The sequence below is a fragment of the Xenia sp. Carnegie-2017 genome, unplaced genomic scaffold, assembly GCF_021976095.1.
Source record: "Xenia sp. Carnegie-2017 unplaced genomic scaffold, XeniaSp_v1 HiC_scaffold_21, whole genome shotgun sequence".
Lineage (NCBI taxonomy): Eukaryota > Metazoa > Cnidaria > Anthozoa > Malacalcyonacea > Xeniidae > Xenia > Xenia sp. Carnegie-2017.
Window position 1 is genome coordinate 9,075,244 of NW_025813484.1, and position 11,819 is coordinate 9,087,062.

Below are 11,819 nucleotides of genomic sequence, written 5' to 3' on the forward strand. Positions count from 1 at the left end.
GTTTCTAAGTGAAATAGACTTTAAATATGTAATTTTCAAAAATATTTGTACATTTCGCATTTGATCAATAATAAAAATATTTATTATGATTAATTACGCCACTTCCGTTGGCCCATACAAGGTCACGTGCCATATATGCAATGACTCATCAAAAGTCAAAAGAAAAATAATGTTTGCAGCTTTCTAAAAGCAGGAATTCTATATCGATATATCTACATAATTATATTCATTAACTCAGATATATTTTGAGATTAGAGAACGACCAGTCATCTGCGGTGGTTGTTCAATACCCATAACATCAAGTATTGTTGTGGCAACATCACATAAAGCAGCATTATAACCATTAGGGCAAGCTAACTTTAAATTTGTATTGTACATAATCAGTGGTACTAAATGAAAAACAATACAATATTATAAAGAAGGGGATGATATGAATTCCACAAGCAAAGGAAAAGTCCCACTCCCATACCTCTATAAGTTGTATGTGCTGTGTGTGGGCCACCTTGTTCACTGAACATCTTCTCAGCATTACCATGATCAGCAGTAATAAATAGAATATAGCCATTTTCTTCACAAGCTGCTTTAATCTTACCAATAGCTAAATCTATAATCAATGAAGCAAACAATAAGCACGATGAGAGATCATGTGATGATGAGATCAAATGAAACCACTTTCATTTCTCTTTCCCTCTTGTCAATCCCACAATTTTTACCTGTAGCAGAACAAGCTATGATAGCAGGCTCATATGCTCCTGTGTGTCCAACCATATCTGGGGCAGCAAAGTTACACATGACGAATGGATATTTACCACAGCGAATACCAGCACAAACCTTTGATAAATAAAACTAAGTATTCTTGCAATGCTTTGAGAGATTATCCTTGGATAATGAGGGATAATACTACAATAAGGAAGATAATGAGGGATAAGGAAGATATCATGCAAACAGGGCTATCTTCCTAAGCTCTTTTTCCTCTTTACCTATCCACAAGTAGGGATTGAAATATCTTGTTTATAAATAGATTCGATCAAAGCTACTACAAGGCAGAAATATAAATTCCATCATTATTGGATTTAGATAACATTTTTTCCTTTATGCTACTGCCTATATTCACTTCTAGATCCATAAAAAACTTGCCTCTTCTCCAACTCCCTCACAGCTCATTTCAGGTTGTAAGTCATAGGTGGCAACCTTTGGTGAGGGTACCAACTTTCTATCTTCACCATCAAACTGTGCTTCTTGACCACCATTGAAGAAAAATGTCACATGCGCATATTTCTCTGTTTCTTTAAATAAGAAATAAAACATTTAATGACTTTATTTTATTAAAGAAATGTAAAATTCCTGCTGGTTAAAAACATTTTTCTCTCGGCCAAATGGTGGTCTTACTAATGTAGATGAATGCTACTAGTGAGAAAGGGGATTTTACTAATCCAGATGGGGATCTTGCTACATAATGAAGATAGGAATGTTACCAGTATAGAAAAGGTTATCAATAGTTCAGATAAGGATGTTGCTAGGGTAGATTGGGATGTTACTGAACAATTGGGAGAAGTACTGGTGAATTAATAATGAGTCAGCAAAGCTTATAACAATATTAAAATTGGTATTGAAATATTGTAACAGCACCATATGCCATACCTGCAACATGATATTGAGGAACGCCATTCAATGCCAAACATTCAGCAAGAACATTTTTAGGAACTTCAGGAGGAAATAATATTGGAAATGGATACTCCTTCTTATACTGAGTCATTACATATACACTCTAGAGAAAGAACCACACTGAAATCAATCATGAGCAAGTCAACGGGCAAAACTAAACCTGTGTAACAATCATGAAATTAAAAAGTTGTTTCTTTAATAATGTCTAGGTTGGACTTACAATGTCTTTAGGTATCTTGGTTGTCTCAAATTGAGGTTTTATTCCAAAGGCTTCAGAGATCTGTCGCATCCGATCAGACCGATAATCAATGAATATCAAAGTATCATTATCTAAAACAATTTTGCCACCAAATGATGCTTTAAAAGTAGCGAGGATAGAGGATGTATGAGATAAATAAGAAATGACACTATAAACTAACCTCTTACACGTCCATCGGGATCAACTATTATAGGTTTGAGAAATTCATCAGTTTGACGTTCATTTCCTTTGGCTTCATAACGCTTCTTTATAACCTGAGATTTATGTAAGACATATCACAAGCATAACAAAAACTAAGGTCACATTTCTAAAGTGATAAACTCTTAACAACATACATCAATAACAGTGTCTGCAGATGCCTCTTCACCAATGCCTTCAACTATTCCTTCATAAGCAATCTTGATTCTCTCATATCTTTTATCACGATCCATGGCGTAATAACGACCCACAATTAATGCAAGCGACCCATATTTAAGTTCTGCTATTTTATCCAAAACTTGCTGCACATAGGTAACTTGAAAAAACAACATAATACGCATGTGTATAACAAATCTGTGATACACTAAAAATTAAAATCTGAGAAGTGTGTGATGAAATGTTTCAGTAGACAATATAATACACAAATCTTCAGGAAAAGCTTACCTCCACTTGTGGGCCTGGTATCTCGGCCATCAGCAAAAAATTGAATGAATGTTTCTGGGACTCCTAGCTCTTTTGCACACTCCATCAATGCAAACAGATGATCAATATGAGCATGAACTCCACCATCACTTACCTAAAAGACATAATTTTGATCATCTATCATTAGGTTTTAAAACCAAAAGTAAACACACAACAATCTTTTACTCACAAGACCAAGAAAATGAAGACGACCATTTCCCATTCTTGCCCTGGTACAAGCAGCAATGAGGTTCTTATTATGTATAAGAGTCTTTTCGTAGACAGCTTTGTTTATCCTAACAATGTCCTTTATCAAGGATAAAGCAGTACAAGATTATATAGTTGGTCTGTTGAACAAGAGTTTCTCATAACGTCACAAACCTGATAAATTGCTCTCCCTGCACCAATATTTAAGTGGCCAACTTCACTGTTACCCATAAGCCCATCTGGTAGTCCTACCGCCAAGCCTGATGCATCCAGAGTTAGGTACTGGTCTGGGTTCTTCTCAAATGCATCCATGACTGGTGTGTTTGCATGGTAAATGGCATTACCTTGGCAATAATAGAACCAAAAATAAATTTAGCAACTGTGAGTGTAACTTTAATAACAAGGCTCTATCTGTGATGAACAATTATGCATCAACATTACTTACATACCACCATCTAAATTTTAAAACGTTACAAAAATATTGACAGTTGAGAACTTCATAACATCAAAAGTCATCAAGAAATAATAAAACATTCTATGGCTCAGGACGTAAAACCCTGATTCTCTGCTTTATTTGCACTAAAATAAAACAGACAGATTACGTAATTTTTGTTGTCAGACCAATATTGTCAAATTGCAATTTGCTTCGTGCTATGGAGAGAAAAGAAAAGTGCTTTGTTTTCACTATAAATACCTTCTGTGTTTTCGCTCACACCCCATCCATCAATGACAATTAGACAAACTTTCCTCTTCGCAACAGCCATCTTTTCTGTTAAATTTTGGTCGGAAATCCTGAGCCAAATCTTGCCCTCCCCAAATGAACTTTGAGCCCAGACTTAAAGTTGAATCTTTGAAACAGTGGTTATTAAGTAAGGAAGTTGATCAACTAAAAGTTTTGTAATTTATCTTGCCGTCATAATTCTTTGTTTATAGGCCAAACTGAATAACTTTATCAAAAAAATACATATTATGATGGCAAAGCGACAGGGAAAGAGACATGACACTTGACACGTACATTTACAACAAATACGTGCTTGGTACAAATCTGACCAATGAACTTTTCGTATTAAAAACAAATCAAATTCAGTTCCGATTGTTTAAAATTGACCAATCATCATGAAGATCTCTTTCTACTTGAAATTAGCGCGCAAAATCGCAGATGGAATCACCAAAGGAAAAGCAAGTTAATTTGTTATTTTTTAAAGAATAAAACACAGTGAAGAATTATCTGCAAGTTTTATGACAAACCTTTCTTCCATTTCTTTTTGCAATTTTTTATTGGTGTCAAAATAAAGATTTTCATTCATTCGATAATGTTAAAAAAGATTTATTTTTTGATACAATCTTATACCTTGTAACGTACATGACTCCTAAATATATAATAATGCCCCCATGGTCTATGTTTGCTATATTCATAAAAATTGTGATGCGTTTATCAAAGTCCTTTATTAAAATAAACATAATCATATTCTTTATCTTGCTTCTTCAATTCATCTTGTAGTTCTTTTTCAATACTATGAAATGGTATTGCACTAAAACAAAAGCCATTAATATATTTACCATCATATGCAATGGTATGCAATTATGAAGCAGTACTAAAGCACTATGACATGAATGAAACATGAAATATTGTTTTAAGTTGTGCTTTCCGCTTTTTAGAATGGGGTAGAATTTTAGATTTTACTGGTGATTACAAACTCACAATCTTTGTGGGAAGATGGCACAGCACATTGGTGTGGCGAACACAAGGCTGTAAAAAGATAAAATTTTCATGTACATTGAGGTATTATAACACTACAATATACATATAGAAGTCTTACCAGCAACCTACAAGAAATATTTGTATAGGAGATGCTGTCCATGGTAATCTCTATCATAAAGCAATTAAAAAAAAAACAGAAGTAAGAGACTGAGTTGAGCCACAAGCCTTTAAAAATAAATGAGAGAGCTGAGCATACTTTCATAAATTTAGTATATTCTAAGCGATGCATGATAAATGGAGGAAAAACTAAAAGGAAAGAAGCACATCTTCAAGCAATCGGAAAGCTTTTGTTAAAATGTACATGTTATTTAAAGACATACTCATTCCTGGAGTTGTCATAATAACTCTTGACAACACAACACTAGGAACAGCTAACTTTGCTGCATACTGAAAGGTAAAATAACAAAATGGTAAGATTTCATTTAAGAACTTTTCCACAAATATCATTTGACTTTGACACCTTTGAAATACCAAGCTTTTCGCCATCCTCATCATACACAGGAATACCATTTTTTAATTCCCTACAAACACATAACTGAAATATAATTACAAAGAATAATATGATACAATACTAACTCCAAATCACCTTTGTCTCATTAAAGGTATATTCACACAGTTAGCAGACACAACAGCAACAAATGGAACAAATCTTCCCACAAGAGGTGGTGCTTTCTATAAAAGTAAGTTAAGAAGGATACAGCATATGCATGATATTGCAGTTATAAATAAAAGTATGCATATGTACTTTTGCAAGTGAATTGAGCGTCAAGGCTACACCAGTCGCACATACTGTTGCAGCTACAAATGCCTGCCCTAACTGTCTAAAAACATGAAATACAGAGAAACAAAATTACTAAGTGGACATTTATTGCTAACTGAAAATTATTAAAACTAACTTATCTGTTATGTGACTGTCACCACTTCTATTTGTATAGTTCACAATTGCATTGAAAGACTGGTTGATGAATTGCCAAAAAAATACTTGAGGTTGAGTTCTAGGATACACAAAAGAAAATCCCACAATTGAGATGCAATAATTGACAAGAGAGTGCAATCACAATTACCATATATTGACATACTTATAAAATGTCATCATAAACCCAACAATAGTCATGTTACAGGGAACCTGTGCTGACATCCGACCAATAAGAAACTGCTTCTCGCCTGTCTCAGGATGAAATGCAGATTCATATATCTTTTTGCATGAAATATGTCCTCATCCGTAGTTCCAGGAGGTTCTAAATTATTCCTAGAAATAAAACAATGTGATTACTATCACATCACATTCAAGAATACATCTCTACATGCACAAAATTACCTGTATGCTAGTAATAGATTCTTACAGCGGTCCAACTCAGCTTCCGAATGAAGAAGATTTCTCGGATCGGTCACCGAAAAGAAATGTTTGGCACGACCCCAAAAAGATTCTTGATCATATCTTGGTTTATCAAGATTAATTCTTCCATTTGGAAGTCTTGGTATTTCTGCCATGTTTATATAATTGAACTAGACTGTAATATCACAATGATGAGTCATCAACACAGCCATGATTATGATTGATTCTAATAAAGCTTATAAGAGCTTAATTAAAGTAGATAATGGTACATTTAATGTAACACGTAAAGTTTTAAATATTTGTACCAAAGTCTGAAGAATGCCGTTTAATAGTGAAAAAGGATTTAAATTTTCATTGCAACAACACAATTCAAAATTTCTAAAGGTCCATTGAAAAGATATTCAACTGATTCATGTACTGGAAAATTTAAGTAATATCCCATACAATATATGATACACGAGAGTCAATTACCTACCTTACGTACCTCGCTGAAGTTCGAGTCGATAAAGTACTTTAAACTTGGCGATGTATAAACAATGTTTTGATTTGCAGTTTGTAAATAAAGTAGTGACATGCAGATGAGGAGAGTACTCCCGGTACTATTGTCCTAGTGGGCATTGACTGAGCACAATGACGTGTAGTTACTGTAGTCAGCAGCAGAATAAACCTTTGTCGCTTTGTAGTAAATGAGTTATCACATGACCAAGCTAAATTTTGCCGTGCTGGGGTAGAAGGGGGTAGGAGGAGAGGAGAACTACTTCATTTAAAATGTAGGTAGGTAGGGAAAGGTCATTCAAATTCTACTCTGCATTTAACGTTTCGATTATTTTTTAAACTGATCTTAAATATTTCGAGGGTAATGTTTCTAAATCACAATAATGCCACATTAAATCGAATGATTCACAGTGGTTGCATGTCAGCCCAGGATTTTCCACAATTCAATGACACCTTCATGTCAACCTGCAACAAAACGAATCATTGACAGTTACTCGGGCTATTTTATAACACCTGACTGGAACACTGGTCAGTTTTTTTCACCCTTGAGAAACAGTTGGTAATTAAAAACACGTCATGGTCAATTCAATCTAACGATTGTGAAGCCATTGTAAAATTAACCTTAAGTTTCATCCTTCCACTACAAAGATCATTCGTGTTTTCAAGGCATGCTCTCACCAACTCTAAAGTGAAGATTACAACAAAAAGACACAGAGATCGGACAAGGTACACGATCAAACAATCTTAACCAAGCAATAAAACAACATACCCTTTACATCATGAAGACATTCATCAAGAACTTCGATGACAAGCTCATCGTGAATTTGAACGAGCAATCTGCAAAGGTACAGCAGCAGCAGGTCAAATCATAAAACAGATACATTGTTAACTGAGTGATTTTTGTTCTGACACGTGCCTAGCTTTAATTTTCAGATCTTTTCTTTCTAAGGCATTTGCTATACTTATCATTCCCATTTTACAAATATCCGCTGCGGAACCTAAAATTATTACACTTAATAAACTGCTGGTATAAGTATACATAATACTATACACATTGGTGGGGTGGGATTCACGATAATGACAGATACCTTGAATTACAAAGTTGACTGCTTGTCTTTCTGACTGAAGGCGTAACTGTGCATTATTAGAATTTATAAATGGTAGAAATCTTCGACGTCCAAAGATTGTCGTGACGTAGCCTGGGTGAAAAAGATGTGAGTCTCCGCCAAGTGGATCAAATGAAAAAGTGTGAGAAAGTACGAAATTTCTTTTAAAGTCTACCTTGTCTTTTGCATGTTTGAATGCAGTTTTGAATGAACATCTTAAGACCAGTGAACGTGTCTGAAAGACGAAGAATATTTAGGAGAATTGTTTCACAGCTTCAATTGGCAAAGTATATGGATAGGTCGTATTGTACCAAGAAAACTAGTCGTAAATGACTTTGCTTCTTCTGCACTAACATTCAGAGTATCAGCCAATCGCTCTTTGCCTTGAAATGAAAATAGTTTGAAATTATTGATGATGGAAGAAAGCTTGAGATCTTTCAATATGAACATACCAACTCCGTACACTACAGAATAAACGACGCGTTTTGCTCGCTCCCTGTCTACGCTCTTCACTGAATCTGGATTTACTGATAACCTGGAAATGATCAAGTTCATAATGAGATCAATGACGTGTTTACCGTGACACCGGGATTGTTGATGAGGTACGAACCACGTAGCGGCCAAATGTACAAAAACATCACTTGAACATTCGTTGAATATACGAAGGAGGGAAGGATCTTTTGAGAAATGAGTCAACAAACGCAACTCAATACTTTGAAAATCTTTAAACAAAATTAAGAATTTGGATAAGTGAAACAACAAAGTCGAATATCATAGTCAGAGATTTGTTATTTAAACACACCAGAAGAGATAAACGACCATCCTTCGCGACTTTTGAAAGCTTTTCTTGGCACAATCAATGTCGTTTCGAACTCTTTACCCGAGAACAATGATTTATTGTCATAAAATATCAATTATGAGAGAAAAAGAATCATAAATGTATAAAAAGAAAACTAAATGTAACCTTTCATAAACGGTTCCTCCACGTTGCATACATCCAACGAGTTTTTTGGGATAGCTTGTATAAAAAAGACATCTTCAAATTTAACAATTTATATATATTAAAAGGGAAAAAAATTAAGTAAATTTTAAACATTTACAGGACACGTTGATGTTAGTCTACCAGTAGCAGCACATGTTTGATTCCTATAATGAAAAAAAATATTTTCATTGACACCATGCAGTTATACGTCACAGAGATATTTTTCTAAGAAAATGACGTTATCTCTCCACCATGTCCTTGGTAATCAATCACTTCAGTATAGTGAGGTAACTGTTTGCAATAAATCCTCGCTCTCAAATTTTTCATTTTCTATCAAGTGCACTTGCAAAGCTATTTCTGCATCAGGAAGGTCTTCAGCGTGTTATTCTCGGCAAGAGTGGTATCGATGAGGACATAAAAGATTAACTTACCAACTGGTGTGCAACGTTCCCTGTGAATGATTAAAACGATGTTTCACTGAAAGACACATACGTTACATTCATAACGTGCTCTTAAATTTATCATCAACTTACTCACATTATGAACAAAGTTTAAAATGCCATCAACGTACGCAGATTTCACTTTCGTTACCTTTAGTTAAACAAGATGTTAAGTAAACTTTATTTAGTTGTGTATTGAGGAGCAAACACCACACACATGTCATATCATCTGTTATACATACTGATCTGTATTCCAGCACAATTTTTGGTAGAGGATGAAAATCTTGTAGCTTCCTAAGCTGTTGGAAAATAAAAGTGTATGTATGACAACAGAGAAGACAACGAAAGACTTGTGGATTTTTTAAATCTAAAAGTGGAAACGTAGGCTAGACTTACAACGTTTTCAGAAGTTGATTTGTAGTTATTTATTTGTGTTCTAGCAACTTTCTTTTCGATATTTTTGTCCAGTTGAAGCTCACCGAAAAGAATCTGAAGCAGACAAATATCAAATTTAAAAAGATGAAAAAGTATTATTCAAGTAAGTACGTTTGTGCTAACCAAACACAAATACAATACTTACTTGACGTAGTTGATGTGTACTGCTCAAATGAACTTGACTGCCCACAGACTTTAACAAACAACGACAAAAAATACCATCTCACTCTGCTATGTTTCCTTAACGAGAAACTTTTACTTTACCTTGTTTCCATCTTCCTCAAGTCTCCTCATCTTTTCTGTAATAATGAAAGATAAAGTGAAGTACAGTTGAAAATCTCTGGGTCATCGACATTATGAGACGAAGAAATGAGAATAACTACCTCAAGAATTTTGGAATAACCCTGGAGAAGATCTTTGTCGATACGAACCCCAACTGTCTCCATCACTATGGAACATATAGGTATATAAAGTAGTAAAATAAATGGATCTAATGTGTTCTGAAGGGATGTAGAATGATATATAGAAGGAAATCTGAGCAGCGACTTTAAAAAATTTATAATATATGAGATGGAAAAATTTACATCGGCAAATAAAGATTAGTGTGAAGTTATACCAACAAGAATAGGGACAATCTTCATTTCAACTTTGGAGAAAAGTTCCCAAAGATTGTTTTCCTATGATAAAATAACCATATGCTCATCTTTATGAGATCAAAAACATCATACAGACGTATGACTATTACAGTGAAGCTTACATAGGTCAGAAATCTAACCTGAAGAGTGGTGAACATAGGAGTCATTAGTGTGAGCAATGATAACATAACCATCCTCAATCTATCCTCACCATTGTCATTGTCATGTCGTGAATTCTACAATGAATGATAAAAGAAACAAGTGGAAGCATGCAATGAGAGGTCAGAGAGGACAGCGTTGTCGATACTTAGATTAAATCTTCATATTTTTTATTAGATTCTATAGTTAGAAAGCATTATTTTAAATCTTACTCAAATCGAACTTACTTTAATCCCTGAAGAGTTACTTTCCCCAAAACTCTTGTGTAAAATATATTCATAGTTTTCTAAATGATTGTCTGGATGGAGTAGCCACGAAGCAATCTTTGGATCATAGCAACACAACTGATAACAAACTAAAGTAGTATTTCCAATTAATACCACCCTTCCTAGTCTCCATATTTCCATTTATAACATTCACCTTCAACGTTGCCAACACTAAAAGCTTTCAATATAGTTTTCATGAATTTTTGAGCGTCGAAAATGACTTTGTTGCAATCAGTAAGCATCAGAGCAAAGATGAACTCCCTATGATCAAAGCAAATGATTTAGTTTTGACTATGATGAAGAGGATTTAATTAGGACAGTACCTTAACCAATGATTGTATTCAAATAGATGGGTGTTTTCGTTAAGAGATGAAAATGAGAATGTAAAATGAGAAGAAACGTCTGTTGAGTTTTCGCTGTCATCTTTAGTGCAGCTGATGCATAATTTCTTCACCTAGGTAAAGTCAAGACAGTTAATGGAGAGCTGTTTTATAGATCGTGTGTTTTCCTTACGATATTAATTACCTCAGTACAATTTGATTTTGGATTAAGAAGAGTGGAACCATCGCTATAAACGATAGTGCATGCAACAGTTTTGGCGGAAAAGATGGTTTTCTTTGTCGTTTCTCTTTCCATTAAGCTCATACTTTTTACTTCTTGAATTGACGAAGAAGACGAGAATAAACCGTCTCTCTTTTTGCTTTGAGTATTATCGTTGACATAATTTTTTGTTTTCATTTTAGGTAAGTATGAGGTGATCGTGGCTTGAGATAAAGCTCGTGAAACTATCCTTTCTTTTTGTTGACAATTTGAATCTTTTTTGGAGGATTGAAAGCTCTTCTTTTCCTCTGGCGCCAATATTTTGAATGCTTGTTGTTCGTTTTCTGAGCATTTTCCTAGTAATATGAAAAAAAACACACACAAATATATTATAGTTGTTCATGTAGTAAAAAACTAAATCGATTATAAGTTTTCTCAATACCAGAATGGCACGCTGACTTCAATACTGTTCTTCTTTCTTCTTTCCTGTTGAACAAGACAAGTTTCAAAGTTAAAACAATTTAGTTTTCTTTGGGTTCATAGTAGCAGTTATATACATTAAGCCATGCTTCTTTATAGCATGGAGTCTTCTTGCTATTGAAGATGTTTTGTGATTTTCTTTTCTCTCCAAGGACAGAGTTTGTGAAACAATGTTTGAGAAAGGAATGTTGAATCTATCATTTGATTCATTTCTGCCATCGAATTGAAAGTTCGCTGATTTATTGGATATTTGTCGTGGACGAGACTCCTGACAGTCATCTTTTAAGCGCTTTATCCCTAAAATAAAATACATAAACCATGACTTTATGATGGTTCTTCAGATCCAAACTAAACTGAAGACTTACCTTGTTTTACTTGAGATTACATTGAGG

General features: G+C 34.2%; 3 protein-coding genes across 3 annotated transcripts; all 3 read right to left on the reverse strand.

Annotated features, from left to right (window-relative positions):
• Window position 1: 1 nt before the first annotated feature.
• LOC124443895 (2,3-bisphosphoglycerate-independent phosphoglycerate mutase-like) lies at window positions 2-3,820 on the reverse strand. Its single transcript, XM_046994439.1, has 12 exons — window positions 3,486-3,820; window positions 2,966-3,135; window positions 2,775-2,891; window positions 2,567-2,699; window positions 2,260-2,438; window positions 2,085-2,178; window positions 1,886-1,995; window positions 1,642-1,768; window positions 1,138-1,286; window positions 714-831; window positions 470-604; window positions 2-389 (listed from the first exon to the last, which is right to left on the reverse strand). Exons 1-12 carry the CDS (start codon window positions 3,553-3,555, stop codon window positions 235-237), a joined length of 1,557 nt encoding a protein of 518 aa, XP_046850395.1. The 5' UTR covers window positions 3,556-3,820; the 3' UTR covers window positions 2-234.
• Window positions 3,821-4,102: 282 nt separating this feature from the next.
• On the reverse strand, window positions 4,103-6,562 carry LOC124443884 (sideroflexin-1-like). The gene is given in 13 exon segments (XM_046994426.1): window positions 4,103-4,323; window positions 4,494-4,541; window positions 4,612-4,661; window positions 4,750-4,799; window positions 4,874-4,940; window positions 5,014-5,074; window positions 5,140-5,225; window positions 5,299-5,374; window positions 5,450-5,548; window positions 5,633-5,756; window positions 5,759-5,802; window positions 5,872-6,064; window positions 6,365-6,562. Coding segments are annotated over 12 exon segments (975 nt in total). The 5' UTR covers window positions 6,045-6,064; window positions 6,365-6,562; the 3' UTR covers window positions 4,103-4,226.
• A 556-nt stretch (window positions 6,563-7,118) lies between these two features.
• LOC124443546 (DNA polymerase nu-like) lies at window positions 7,119-11,052 on the reverse strand. Its single transcript, XM_046993999.1, has 15 exons — window positions 10,933-11,052; window positions 10,123-10,218; window positions 9,964-10,024; window positions 9,612-9,646; window positions 9,309-9,401; window positions 9,155-9,211; window positions 9,010-9,063; window positions 8,904-8,923; window positions 8,293-8,402; window positions 8,101-8,212; window positions 7,943-8,025; window positions 7,762-7,873; window positions 7,473-7,705; window positions 7,301-7,382; window positions 7,119-7,221 (listed from the first exon to the last, which is right to left on the reverse strand). The coding sequence occupies exons 1-15, from the start codon at window positions 11,050-11,052 to the stop codon at window positions 7,119-7,121; spliced, it is 1,371 nt and encodes a 456-aa protein (XP_046849955.1).
• Between the last annotated feature and the right edge of the window lie 767 nt (window positions 11,053-11,819).